Source organism: Pristiophorus japonicus, chromosome 15 (genome assembly GCF_044704955.1).
Source record: "Pristiophorus japonicus isolate sPriJap1 chromosome 15, sPriJap1.hap1, whole genome shotgun sequence".
Lineage (NCBI taxonomy): Eukaryota > Metazoa > Chordata > Chondrichthyes > Pristiophoridae > Pristiophorus > Pristiophorus japonicus.
Genome location: NC_091991.1, coordinates 43688898 through 43704245, shown reverse-complemented (window position 1 = coordinate 43704245; position 15348 = coordinate 43688898). Strand labels below are relative to the sequence as shown.

The following is a 15348-nucleotide window of genomic DNA, read 5'->3' as shown; positions in this document are numbered from 1 at the left end:
AAGATTAAATCAATACATAGAAGTGCATATTGTCCATACCAGGTGGCTTCATGATAAGAGAATTATGCATATATGATTATTTAATTATCTGTTGATTGAGCTTGAAATTAATTAAATATATTAGGTTATTCCATTACCTATTTACTAAGCAGCAATTGATAGATTTCTCTAACCAGGCTCAAATCTTGCATGATTTAAAGCACCACAATTGAACTGCTTAGTTATCTGATACACAATGCACAAATTACAAGGTGATTTAGGCCTATGGTTTCCAGTCACTTTAACGGCTAGGTTATCATTATTTCAGTATAATTTGGTAATCTAGGGAGGTGGATAGAGAGTGTCACTACTGACCAGTAACAAGACCAATAACAACATTAATTATCCAGATTTTAAACAAGTATGGAATTAATATTTGATCCGCCAAGTTCCAATTTATTTCAGTTTATTATCAGTTGCATTCAACAAAAACACAAGCTAGGGCACGCAAATATTAACAGAACAACCCTACTATAACTATTAAGTGGCACAGTAGTTAAATTGTCCTCTTCACACTGAGACCACAGATTCAAAATCACCATGTTGGCTGAATCATCCAATTTCTGAAATAAATGGACACTTACACTATATTGTCGCAAGTCGAGTCCACTGTCTGTTGAATATAATAAGAAGCTATAGTAGAAGATACTAAGTTAGGGGGTATAGTGAATTGTGAAGAAAGCAATAATTTGCAACAGGATATAAGTAAGTTAGCCGAATGGCAGGAAAAAGGCAGATGCAGTTTAACATATAGTGTGAGGTAGTACATTATGGATTTAAGAATCGTAAATGAGTGTAAAATCTAAATCAAGAAGCAATGCGATAGCTGAACAGAGATTTAAGAGTCCAGGAGTCATAAAAATCTAGCCTCCGGTACCAAATGTACTTGGATGCTGGAATTGATCGCACGAGGTAGGAAATATAAGAGCAAACAAATGCTGCTGCGATTATACAGAACTTTGGTCAGATCTCATTTGGAATATTGCATTCAAGTTTTGAGTGCCTTGGAGAAAGTGTAGCTATGAATCATTAAGGTTATATATGCAATGAAGGGACTATTTCCTCCTTCAAGACGGTCCTTAAAACCTACCCCTTTGACCAAGCTTTTGGCCACCTGCCCTAATTTCTCCTTCTGTGGCTCGGTGTCAAATTGTTTGTCTCATAATACTCCTATGAAGCGCCTTGGGACGTTTCACTACGTTAAAGGTGCTATATAAATACAAGTTGTTGTTGTTGAACCGTGATGAAAGACCAGACTAACTTGGGTTATTCTTCAAGATGCGGAGGCATAAGAACATAGAAACAGTAGTCGGCCTTACAGCCCCTCGAGCTTGTTCCAACATTCAATTCGATCATGGCTGATTTGTATCTAAACTACCCGTCTTGGTTCCATAACCCTAATACCTTGCCTAACAAAAATCTATCAATCTCAGTTTTTAAATTTTCAACTGACCTAACCTCAACAGCTTTTTGGGGGAGAAAGCTTCAGATGTCCACTACCCTTTGTGTGAAGAAGTGCTTCCTGACATCACCCCCTGAACAGCCTAGCTCTAATTTTAAGGTTATACTTCTTTGATCTGGACTCTCCCACCAGAGAAAATAGTTTATCTCTTTCTACTCTATCAAATCCTTTATTCATATTAAATACCTTAATTAGATCACCCCTTTATCTTCTATACTCAAGAGAAGACAAGCCGAGGCTATGCAACCTGTCCTCATAATTTAACCCTTTTAGCCTTTGAGGCAAGCTGATTTAGGCATTTAAAATGGTGATGGAAATTAGCAGGGTAGACAGGGAATGACCCTTCCCTTTAGTAGGGATATCCAGAACAATGAGACAGAATCGGAGCTAAAAATGCCAAAAGTGAATCCAGGAAAAGTTATTTACATAAAGGACTGTGAGAATATGAAACACACTAAGCCAGAAACTTTTAGATATAGAAAACATAGAAAATAGGTGCAGAAGTAGGCCATTCGGCCCTTCGAGCCTGCACCACCATTCAATGAGTTCATGGCTGAACATGCAACTTCAGTACCCCATTCCTGCTTTCTTGCCATACCCCTTGATCCCCCTAATAGAAACATATGAAGTCAATATAGATGTTTAAGACAACAACAACTTGCATTTGTCTTTAATATAATAAAAGTCCTAAGGCATTTTACATATGAAAGTACAGACTGTTATTTAGAGTGATTGTCAGAGAATAATAATAGCTGACCAAGAATGTGGTTGAAAAGACTGGTTTTGAGGAGACTTTTAAAGATGGGGAAGGAAGGTGCAAGGCAAAGAGGTTACGGAATGGAGTTCAAGAGGGTCAATAGTTAAAACCTCTGCAGCAAGTGAGAAACGATGAGGTGGGGAGGGGGGGGGGGGGCGCGGTGGTGGGAGGGTGTAATAGTGCACAGTAGGCCAAAGTTGGTAGAGCATAGGTTGCGACTGGCTGTAGGACTGGAGGAGGTTGTAGAGATATGGCATGATATGGCCACGGAAGGATTTTGAATGTTGTGTCTTGGGAAATAAGAAGTCCATAGAGATTAAGAAAGAAAAAGTAAAGAAATAAATAAGTAAAGAAACATATCTTCGGAATTGAAAACATTGCAAAGCATCTCACATACAATGAATTCCTGTTGAAGTGAGTGACATTTGAAGTGTAGTCACTGGATGATGGGCACATGAGACTTAGAGAGGGACAGGATGCAAGCAGTCGGAGTTTTGGTCAAGTTTAATTTATTGCAGGTGCAGGGATGACTCTGGAGGTCAGTAAGGGGAGCTTTCAAGAAATCATGTCTTGAAGTAACAAGAGCGTGAAAAAGGTTTTCAGCTGTGGCGAAGACAAAGATAGACAATGTTGGGCAAGTGGAAGTATGTGGTGTTAGTATAGATCAGTTATAGGGTTTGATGCTCAGTTTTTTGTTAAACAACACTCTGTGGTTACACATCCGTTAGCTTAACCTGAGCAAGCAGCTAGGTGGGGCATGGAGTCAGCGGAAAGCATTGGAGTTGTTTGTGGGAGCTGAATAAGAGAGCTTTGAAAAATAGATAGATAATTCATCTACTCTCCCAGATGAAGGAGAACACAATGAAAAGGTTGAATATTAAGTTACTTCAACTGTCATTTAAAATTAAATATATATAGATTTTTTGGGCAGTAGATATATAGATTACTGTAGCTTCAGTTATAGGGTGTTGAAATCCCAAAGGATAGAGAGCTTGAAACCCATCTTGAGTGACATTCAAACTCATTTTTTTTTATTGAGTAGCCTAGCTATTTATAACAATGGATAAAAATTGACTCTTACTGGAGTCACTTTAGTTTATAATTCCCTAAATATTATCACAAGACTCAAGTAGCTCACTGAGAAAGTTGCATAGGCTCAATTAAAAAAAATGAAAATAAAAAAACAGCCTTTAAAGAAGAGAACTTTTTCCTCAAAGAAAGTACACATTACATGGGTAAATAAAAACGTTAAAATATCCTTCCATTTTTACAGCACTTGTATACCATATTATCATGAACAAACAATTTCAATAAACATTCATATGCTCTTCGTTGAGCAAGTTTTACAGTATAACAAGGCTGTATTGCTTAATGATTCATTTGTAACTATAGATAATGGCCTGATGGCACTGGTATACAACAGATGATGTAACAGCAGCAATTTCCAATGCTATGTCTTATGGTGAAAGAAAGTTGCATTCTCCTGCTTAAACAGCCAAAAATGAAACAATGCAATTTGTCAAATTATGGTGATTGAAATGTGTCAAACAGAAAATTACAGCGATGATGTGTTTTCACAAAGGAATAGTGCAAACCGTTTGCTGATAATTAATTGAGCTCACAACATAGCATAAAAACAGTAAATTATATGTCAATTACGATATAAATATTAAAAAGCATGTGCAGCCAGCCTCCTTACGTTGTTATGATATTTTATACATTTATCAGTGAAACCTCAAAACCTGCTTTGTGTGATGGACTTCAAAACAAGAACAATAATAGTTGACTTGTATTGTAATCAAACACCAATATATTTAGCTAACAACGTGTTGGTTCTATATCAAGCTTCAGCTTAGTTCTATTTAACCACAACAGAATGATAAACTGCAAAGGCTCTGGTATGAGATATGTGACTGATTCAAAATTACTCAAATATTGTGAAACCTGAAACAAAATATAAAAGAACATTTCATTGCCTAACAATTTTAGATTCTTGGTGGAATTTTTGGTTAAATTTCCCTAGGCATTTATATTTAGCTGATGAAATCAATAAAATATGTATTAAAAGATAAAAATGCTTTCTTCACTTTTATTTTTTTTATTCCATCATACTTTTCTAATGTTATCTATTTACTGACACTCATGTATCTAACTTAACCAAAGTACACAGATTGGGCTTGATACTTAAATTATGAAAGTGGCATTAAACTAACAACAAACCTAATTCAGAGCCTTTGACCATCAATGAATTTTATTAACAGAAAAGAGAAAATTATCCAGAGCGTCTTTGCAACATGTCCTTTACACCTGTGCTGCTCTCTGAGAGTTAAACCTTTATAAATGTGACTTATTTTTAGTCTTTATAATTAGCTTTGGCCACGAACAGAAGTTATGACGGTATATGGAGTCTTTGCTTCTGTGATAACCCACCTGAGATAAGCAACTCACAACCCATTAAGAAGCAAGTTGGAATGCAGTCGAGACTGAGACTTGAACCTGGGTCTTCCACTCTTCCATTAAGCCATATTAATCATGCAAATGATAGCTGCTGCATGACTACACCTAGACCACCTTGTAATATATCAAGAAATGAAGATAAAGAATTGTGATAAAGGCTTCAGATTTCAGTTACGGCTACTAAAAAATTGTTTATTTTGGGTGAATTTCTTGTCATTGATCGGAGACTTTAGTTATTGTGAAAGGTTGCTATTTCTTGAAAACGAATCTCATAAATGATATTAAGAATTAAGGTACCTGGGGGTATCTGGCTTGCCACATTAATTTTATAGTGCTATAGAAACATATTGAAAAAGGCATAATAAATTTTAACAGAGATAATAGAAAAATAGAAAAAGGAAATTAAAGATATTGTGAAAGAAAACAAAAGGTTTTAACTGGAAAATACAACAAAGAAAAAACAGAAAATGGGCGGGGAAAGAATTAGAATAGAAAAGAAATTCAAAAAGAGGAAAATTATAAAAATGAATAATAAAAATAAAACAAAAAAGCACAATGATATGAAGATATAAATAAATACAAAAAAGGAGATAGAATAAACATATCCAAAGAAGCCAAACAAAAACTAAATGTACGAATGGATTGAAAAAGAAACAAGAATGAAAATGTGAAGAGCACAAATAAAATAAGACCATTGAAACTAAATTAAGATTGAAAGAATCAAAAAATGAGAGATTGAAGAATATAGAAAAACAACTTAAAATGGAAACAGAAAAGTTTTTTAAATTCTCCCTGTCAAAAGGTCAAAAATTATATGGCTCTGTAATTGATACATTTTAGGTTCACTTAGTTTCACGATTATGTTATTACATACACAATACCCATAAGCAATGTTACATTTTTTGTCTCTGATTTTGAAATGATAAAATTATTTTATATTAACGCACAGGACACATACAAAGAATGTTACATAATTTAAACATTAATGACAATAAAGTACACAGGGGGTTCTTTGGTATTATGCCTTCGATCAATCTTGTGGTTCCCATCAATCATTCATTTATTCTGTCAGATGTTAACTCTTTCAGACTAATTACAGAGAATCATAATGTTGAAATTCTATGCATATTTGTAAACTTCTAAAAATAATTATTTTGAACTTCAAGAAAGAGCAGCCGGACTTATGCAAATTGGTAGTTGTATAATATGATTATACATTTTATTTCCAAAATGTTGATGAGATCCCACACAACTATTTTGCCAGATGCTGTTATAATTCATTTCACACACATCCCAACCTCCGAACGGTAAGGAAATTGTACAAATCATGTCACCTTTTAGAAACCAGAGAAAATAATAATAGGACAATAAACTCACAGTTGGAACACGAAAGTCAGAATTGAACAATGTGCAAACAAAAATATTGTAAACAATATGCATCCATGGAATAAATATTTCACAGATTGTGCAAGATTTGATACGAACCTGTTCTGTTCTGGACATGACAGCTGTCGAAAAATATAGAAACTTACATCAACTGTGTGCTGTTCTGCATAAATGTGATTGGGCAGCAGACTTAACCACTTAGACAGGGTGGAAACAAAGTATTGTAGCTGGAATAAGTTTGGATGAACCAGGATCCAGTGTGGGTTTAAAGGGGAAATTGAAAGGACATATTTGTACATATTCAAACATTAACACTTTCATGCATTCTCACCAGTCAACTGATGTATGTATTTTGTCACCTTCGATGAAGTCAAAAAATGTAAACATGTTTAGTCTGGCGTTGATTCATGGATTCAAAATATTTTTTTTAAATACAAAAGGAGTCTAACGGTCTCAATATATATTCTAAGATTGTAGTCTATGATTTCTGCATTGGTTACTTCAAAAACAAAACTAAATGTAAAACAATGTGCAGATTTTATGGTAATAGTATTATTTTCTTTACGTAAACTGTATTGAAATACCTTCAACGTTAAAACAATGGTAGCAGAAATAAATTAAAGACCGTTCTGCGAAGGGTTGATCGTCACTTCTTTGTAAACCGCCCTATCCAAAACACCAAAAGGGGCTCCAATGCTGCAGACCATGAAAATTACTGTTTCGTCTGTTGCCTGATAAAATCAGTGCAATTTCCGTCGATTAAATCTCAGACACATACAGCATAAATGGTCATATAACGCAGTAAGGTTCCCTTGGTAACCTAGATTTTCGACAGTAAAGGATGTTGGTGCTGAAACAACGTCTTAGCTCCCGGTTAGAGAAGATGCAGATGAATGGATTGACCCCAGCCTGGGCAAAAGTCATCCAGACAGCAGCCGTCAGGTAGCCACGTGGAACAGCGGGACCTTTCACAAAAACACGCCAGTAACAAGCTACCAGATATGGGCACCAGAGAGCCACGAAGAAGAAGGTGATCAGGTAGAACATCCTGCCTATTCTTTTCTCTGTTTTGAACTCGTCCATGACCAGCAGCCTCCTCCTCATGCCCTGGCCCTGGGGGTTTTGCCTGATGCCCAACAGAGTCGGAGGGGTTGGTCCCCGGCCAAACCCAGCGATCCAGTTGGCAGCCGCTTGCCCAGTGGCTCCTGGTCCGTGGAAAGTCCAGTTCTGACTGACTGCTGGCACCAGTTGGACGGGCTTCATCTTGCGCCGATCGTAAACGAAGAAAATCAGCTTCAGGTAGACGATGTGAGTGGCCAGGACGATCACCACGAACATGAGCATGAAGCCCAGGGAGTCGTTGACTTTGAAGTATCTGTGCTCAAAGATGCACTGCTCTTCCTCCCTGATGAAGGTGTAGGTTCCCACGTCGAAGACTGGGGGGAAAGCCATGGCCACGGAGAGGGTCCACACCATGCAGATGACTGCCAGGCAGGTCCAGAAAGTCAACCTCTTGGCGTAGAAACGGTGGTGGGCGATGGCGATGTACCGGGTGACACTCACGCAGAAGAGCATGAAAACGGCATGGAAACAGGACAGGACCCCGACGAAGGCGATCACTTTGCAGCTCAGGGTCCCATAGGGCCAGGAGGAGCCGTTTTTCACCGAGAGAAAGACGAAGGGGAAGCAGACCGCCGAGCGGATGATATCAGAGGAGCAGAGATCCAACAAGAAGTAATAAGGAGCCCGGTGCAGGGTCTTGTCTTTGACCAGAAGGAAAGAGATGAGGAGGTTTCCCAGCACGCCGACCCCAATGATGAAACCCAGGGATGTCAGCTTGAAGAACGTCGCCAGAGGAGACACATTTTGCAAAAGGTTCTCGCTGCTCCCAGTACCTGCATGGCTGTAGTTCGCCATAGATACTGTCAGTGGGTATCTGGGAATAGCCTCAGCCACGGCGGCGAAGTATCATGATGGAGGGAAAGCGCCAGTTAAAAAAAAAATCCAGCCCCCAGTCTAGCTCTTATATGTAAATAGATGTAGGTGGAAAAACATCCAGCGCTAGCGTGTCCGGCCCTACCCGGGCATCATTCTCATTACAGACATCTATAACATCCACCGGATCGGGTGACCGGCTGGATCATTTACGACGAGGACCCTGTAAAATGAATCATCATATATTTCAAAAAGAGCCTCTTATTTCTCAAAAGAAAATTACACAGCAGATTAACAATTAACATTTTTGAAACAGCATTGTATTGACTTTTTTTCTTGAGCAAAAATACATGTACTCGCAGAGAAAGAGGAAAAACCACGTACCTGTGTTTTTTTCTGTAGGGCTGTTGTGTTACAAGGAGTTGCTGTCTCCTGCTGTCGGTTAGCTTGCTGGGAGTGAATGGATTGCAAGTGGCTGAGCCCGAGACTGCGCACCGAGCCTATTTGTAATCCCTGCCGCGTCTTCTCGTGTCGCATCTCTCTCCCTTCCACACACACACACACAGCACAGGCAAGGGCGCTTATATGCAATACGTCTGCTCCGTCGGGACACGATTAACGCTAATTTATGTTACTTCAGCCCAGCCAGGCATTGCAAAGCTTTACAGACGGCTGGGCCTGGTAAAGATAACCTTTAGTGCATCGCTGCATTGTCAAATATTTTTATTTCATCAGCTCTTCGCTGTCAATTTGTTGCTACACATTCTAATGAAAAAAAACCTACACACAGCCATTGAACAAATTAGCGTTTAATACGTATTTTCTGTAGATCTATTAGTATGCTAAATGTGTGTGCATGCATAATGACCACGTGCATCTACACACACCCATTTATCATTGCACATAACCTGCGCCAAACACATATGAACACCTCTACATTATTGGTCATTAGTGGTCATTATTGACTCTATATGACTTTATTATCCATTTCAGAAAGAAGTTAATTTAATTATTTTTCCTACACGTGACGTTAATGTTTTCTTGAAGTTCAGTATAGTTTTTGATTATATAGCTACATAGCAAAACCACTGGTTTAATGACTTCATATGCCATTGGATTTTGTTCTGTATAATTAGGCCCACAAATACTGGATATATGACCCATGTTCATCATTGATCTTCACACTGTGTCTGGCTAAAACGACATTGTAAAGGCTTACTACACATTAGAAATCTTCTTAACAGTTCCATGTTTTAACTTTTTTGGCCAAATGTTTCCATTAAGATTCAATTGAGCTGCCATTGAATCCAGAGATAAACTTTTTAACAGTGAAGCAAATTTAAGTATATTATTGTCAAAGTATATTTTTAACTAGCATTGTCATCAGATTGATAAGAAAGGCAACTCCTGAACGGAGGTCAGATTATATTAGTTTTCACTGCCTTTCCTTTCTCACTGATGTAAAGATAATTTGTGTGCAGCACTGAGTGAGCAAGATTGAAGTACAGTATAGTGTATTGACAATGATACTGGCAATGACTTGGTAATTAGAATTTAGCTGACCACATAGAGGCAAAATTTGTGAAGGGAAACTGGAGAACACCACCGTTCCCTATTGGTGGCACCCCTGAAGTAAAGGTTTGGCTCAGTGGTAGCACGTCTCTGAGTGAGAACATTTGAAACCCCATTCCAGAGACTTAAGCACATAATCTAAGATGACACTTCAGTGCAGTACTGAGGGAGTGGGCACTGTCAGAGGCAGTTTTTCAGCTGAGATCTAACTAAAAGATCTATGGCACTATTGGAAAAAGTGGGGGGGGGGTTGGGGGCACGTCTCCAGTATCCTGTCCAACTGGTTTAATGACTGGATTTTGTTTTGTATAATTAGGCCCACAAATACTGGATATATGACCCATGTTCATCATTGATCTTCACACTGTGTCTGGCTAAAATGACATTGTAAAGGCTTACTACACATTAGAAGTCTTCTTAACAGTTCCATGTTTTAACAGTTCCATGCTTTGAGAGTTCCAAATGTTGTGAAAGATACTGTATAAATACAATCACGTAGGATTACATAGAAACATAGAAACATAGAAAATAGGTGCAGGAGTAGGCTATTCGGCCCTTCGAGCCTGCACCACCATTCAATAGATCATGGCTGATCATGCAACTTCAGTACCCCACTCCTGCTTTCTCTCCATATCACTTGATCCCTTTAGCCGTAAGGGCCACATCTAACTCCCTTTTGAATATATCTAACGAACTGGCCTCAACAACTTTCTGTGGGAGAGAATTCCACAGGTTCACAATTCTCTGAGTGAAGAAGTTTCTCCTCATCTCAGTCCTAAATGGCTTACCCCTTATCCTTAGACTGTGACCCCTGGTTCTGGACTTCCCCAACATCGGGAACATTCTTCCTGCATCTATCCTGTCCAATCCCATCAGACTTTTATATGCTTCTATGAGATCTCGTCTCATTCTTCTATAAGATATATGACACAGAAACAGGCCTTTCGGCCGAACCACTCCATGCCGATGTTTATGCTCCACTCGAGCCTCCTCCTGTCTTTCCTCATCTAAATCTATCAATATAACCCTCTATTCCCTACTCCCTCATTTGCTTGTCTAGCCTCCCCTTAAATGCATCTATACGATTTGCTTCAACCACTCCCTGTGGTAGCGAGTTCCACATTCTCATCACTCTTTGGGTAAAGAATTTTCTTCTGAATTCTCTATTGAACTTCTTGGGTGACTATCTTATATTGCTGGCCTCTAGTTATGCTCTTCCCCACATGTGGAAATATGCTCTCTGTATCCACCTTTCAGAATTTTAAGACCTCTATGAGGTCACCCCTCAGACTTCGTTTTTCAAGAGAAACGAGACCCAGCCAGTTAGAACATAAGAACGTAAGAAATAGGAGCTGGAGTAGGCCATACGGTCCCTCGAGCCTGCACTGCCATTTAATACAATCATGGCTGATCCGATCATGGGCTCAGGTCCACTTCCTTGCCTGCTCCCCACAACCCCTTATTCCCTTATCGGTTAAGAAACTGTCTATCTCTGTCTTAAATTTATTCAATGAGCCAACTTCCACAGCTCTCTGAGACAGTGAATTCCACAGATTTACAACACTCTGAGAGAAGAAATTTCTCCTCATCTCAGTTTTAAATGGGCGGCCTCTTATTCTAAGATTATGCCCCCTAATTCTAGTCTCCCCTATCAGTGGAAACATCCTCTCTGCATCCACCTTGTCAAGCCCCCTCATAATCTTATATGTTTTGATAAGATCACCTCTTATTCTTCTGAATTCCAATGAGTAGAGGCCCAACCTACTCAACCTTTCCTCATAAGTGAATCCCCTCATCGCCAGAATCAACCTAGTGAACCTTCTCTGAATTGCCTCCAAAGCAAGTATATCCTTTCGTAAATATGGAAACCAAAACTGCATGCGGTATTCCAGGTGTGGCCTCACCAATGCCCTGTATAACTGTAGCAAGACTTCCCTGCTTTTATACTCCATCCCCTTTGCAGACCAAGGGCTAGATTTTACACTTTTGTGCAGATCGCCCAAAAATGGGCGTTATTTCTGGCGTGGGCGGTAAAAATGGGTTTTTAGATCGCCGGCTTGTCGCCCATTCTCAAAGCCCCTAGTCTCCATTTTTGAAATTGGGCATTACCACAAGCGATATGAAATGGGCGTTAGCATTAAATCTCTCTGACCTTCTGCCGTATAGTGTCGTCGTCCTTAGCAACGGCATGGCAACACTCGTTTCCCGCGATTCAGGAGGTCAGGGTCATCATTACATGCGCAGAAGAGGAGACAGAGTGAGAGGGAGCAGAGAGGGACTGAAAGCGTGGGTGTGGTGTGTGCATGTTTGGCTGTTGCGGAAGGCACGAGGAAGTTTCACCAGCAGCAAAAAGCCTACTAAGCACCAAGAACATAGTTGGCAGCGAGTTTTTGTCCAACAAATAATATATAACATGGAAGGGATGGAGGAGGCCTTGGAGCTGGTAGCCAGGAACACTGGTGGCAGAGGGCTCCCAGTGGTCCTGGAGTGCAGCACCGAACCCCAAGGTGCCGCACCCCCATTGCCAATAACACATGAGAGCCATGAGCAACAATTTTGCTTCTGGCTCGGAGCATGTTCCCACCTCAGGACCGTCCTCTCCCGTATCCGTCCAAGCAACGGTTCAGCCGTCATCCCCGCCCCCTCTCCCCCCCACAATGAAGCAGCGCCTGAGGAGCTCCTCGGCCAGACGGCTTGGAGTCAGGAGGGGAAGAGGAAGGGGTAGAGATGGGGAGGAGAAGTGGGGTGGGTGGGGGGGGGGCGGGGAAGGGTTTTTTACAGACAAATTTCAGACAAATGTTAGGTTTAAATGGTTTTTATTGAACAAAACCTTGTTGCGCATTGGCTCAAATAGCTGCACCATTACACACTGGTGATTCCTAAACATCAAAGGGTATAACTTCACTTCAATCAATTTAAATTTGAACTGTCACCAAGGTAATGTCCACCATTGATGTATGACTTGCACATCCAGCAGTGTGTCAGCCTTGTAAATACCACCAATGTTCTTTCAAGCAAAGTGCTCATTTATGAGCTCCTGATGTAAGAGTCTTGCAGCAATGTAGCCACCACGTGCCCTTTCATGCGGTCTACAGGGGGTCGGGGTCATGGCTTCAGCGTCAGCCTGATTGTCTGGGCCGATGTCAGCATCCGCCTCCTCATCCTCCTCTTCCTCTCTCTGGTGACTCATCAGGCAATTCTTATCCCCTCCTGATAGCCAAGTTGTGCAGCATGGAGACACCACTGCAAATTTAGCTACCTGCTCAGGGTGGTATTGGAGCTCGCCTCCTGAGTGGTCCAGGCATCTAAAGTGCTGCTTAAGCACTTCAATGGTTTTCTCCATGATATTGCGAGTGGTTCTATGGCTCTCGTTGTATCGCCTCTCGGCTTCGGTGTGGGTGTCATGCAGTGGGGGGTCATCAGTCAGATGGCGAGGCCATATCCTTTGTCACCAAGCATCCAGCATTGACCTTGTGGCTGATTGTTAAACAAGTCAGATACAGTGCTCTCACGCAGGATGTGAGCATCATGGATGCTGCCCTGAAATTGAGCATTCACTGCCAGTATAATTTGCTGGTGGTCAACAACGAGTTGCACATTCAGGGAGTGGAATCCCTTGCGGTTCCTGAAAACCTCTGCACCCTGAAAAGGTGCCTGCATTGCGATGTGCGTACAGTCTATTGCTCCCTGCACCTTGGGGAAGTTTGCAATTCTGGAGAATCCTAGATCCCTCGCAGTCTAAGCCTCCCTGGTATTAGGGAAGATGATAAAGTCCATCCTGCGTGCGTACAAGGCTTCAGTTACCTGTCTAATGCAGCAATGTGTGGCATGCTGAGGCATACCGTAAATGTCGCCAGCTGAGGCCTGAAAAGAACCCGACGCATAGAACGACAGTGCCGTGGTAACTTTGACCTCGACGGACAGTGCGGTCCTGATGGTGCTGGCAGGCTGCAGATCTCCCCCGATGAGCTGGCATACCTCAGTGATGACCTCTTTGTGGAAGCGCAGTCTCCAAAGGCAGGTGGTGTCGGGCAAGTTGAGGTAAGACCGCTTCTCCCTGTGGTTGTGGGGGGCATAATGTCTGGTCCTCCTTATCAGCATGGCACATCTTACATTGTGCACATAATGCTGTGGAGCGTACCTTCTGCCATCTCCAGTCTGCAGCGTGTAATTGGTCATCAAGAGAGGGTAAGAAAGGACAGGCCCCATTTCAATAGCTATCTGTTTTCCACCGATTGGTCACAAAGAATGAATGTCCCGACGAAGTCACCTATTAAATTACAATCGTTCACAGTATGATAAAGATGTTTGTTCAGATGTTCACACCACCGCCAAAGACCTCCAGAATACATGCAAATCCCCTGACGTTGAAGCAGAGCAGCCTTTTAAATGATGCGACATGTGATCGGTTAGTTCCATTTTTTCCCAGCGTTTTTTTGGGTGAGCGATATTGTGGGCGAGATGTGTGCGAGGTGGTGAAAGTGACGCTGGGCGATCTCTTGGGCATTAGTTTCGGCAAATGTGATATTTACGACAAAATAAAGTGGGTGGTCGGTATTATTGAATATCGGCGTTAATTACGTGCGGAAAGTAATGCTGGCCGATATTATGGGCATTGGTTTTACCCATTCTGATGATTCCGCTCAAATAAAGTGGGCGGGCGGTATTTTTTTTCCTGGCTTAACACACATGGGGAAAGTAACGCTCGCCGATAAGTGTCCGAAAAATGGGCATCAGTTTCCATTTTGTAGCTAAATGGGCGATATCTGGGCATTATACGTCATTTTAACGGTAAAATGGACGTTAAGTGGGCATTATGCATGCAAAAAAAGATTCCATTGACCTTCCTGATCACTTGCTGTACCTGCATACTAACCTTTTGTGTTTCATGCAGAAGTACCCCCAGGTTCCGCTGTACTGCAGCACTTTGCAATTTTTCTCCATTTAAATAATAACTTGCTCTTTGATTTTTTTCTGTCAAAGTGCACTTTCCAATATTACAAACTTGGCTACGTTACACTCAGTCTTTTCTTCCAAGTCGCTAATATAGATGGTAAATAGTTTATCCTTTCCTGAGATGTATACTCTCGTATTTCTGGTATCATCCTTGTAAATCTTCTCTGTACCCTCTCCAGTACCTCTATATCCTTTTTACAATATGGCGACTAGAACTGTACTCAGTACTCTCTAAGTTTGGTCTAACCAAGGTTCGATACACGTTTAGCATAACTTCCCTACTTTTCAATTCTATACCTCTAGAAATAAACCCTAGTGCTTGGTTTGCTTTTTCTATGACCTTGCTAACCTGTGTCGCAACTTTTAATAATTTGTGTATTTGTACTCCAAGATCCCTTTGTTCATCTACCCCACCTAAACTCGCACCCTTCAAGTAATAAGTGACCTCCCTATTCTTCCTACCAAAATGTAATACCTCACATTTATCTTTATTGAACTTTATTTGCCAATTATATGCCATTATGTAAATTTACTAATGTCCTTTTGTAATTTGTTACAGTCCTCTTCAATATTGACTATCGCTCTCAATTTGGTGTCATCTGCAAATTTTGAAATTGTGTTTTTGATTCCAAAGTCTAAATTGTTAATATAAATTGTGAACAACAGTGGCCCCAACACTGATTCTTATGGAATACCATACTTACCTTCTACCACTGTGAAGTCCTACTCTCTGCTTTCTGTCTTGAAGCCAGCTAGTTATCCATTCTGCTACTTGTCCCCTGAC

General features: G+C 40.7%; 1 protein-coding gene across 1 annotated transcript; it reads right to left on the bottom strand.

The window, feature by feature from the left end:
* Nucleotides 1–6890: 6890 nt before the first annotated feature.
* On the bottom strand, nucleotides 6891–8018 carry gpr85 (G protein-coupled receptor 85). Its single transcript, XM_070901625.1, has one exon. The coding sequence runs from the start codon at nucleotides 8016–8018 to the stop codon at nucleotides 6891–6893; it is 1128 nt and encodes a 375-aa protein (XP_070757726.1).
* Between the last annotated feature and the right edge of the window lie 7330 nt (nucleotides 8019–15348).

Coding starts and splice junctions, on each gene's coding strand:
- gpr85 (XM_070901625.1), bottom strand. CDS start 8,018: ATGGCGAACTACAGCCATGCAGGTACTGGGAGCAGCGAGAACCTTTTG.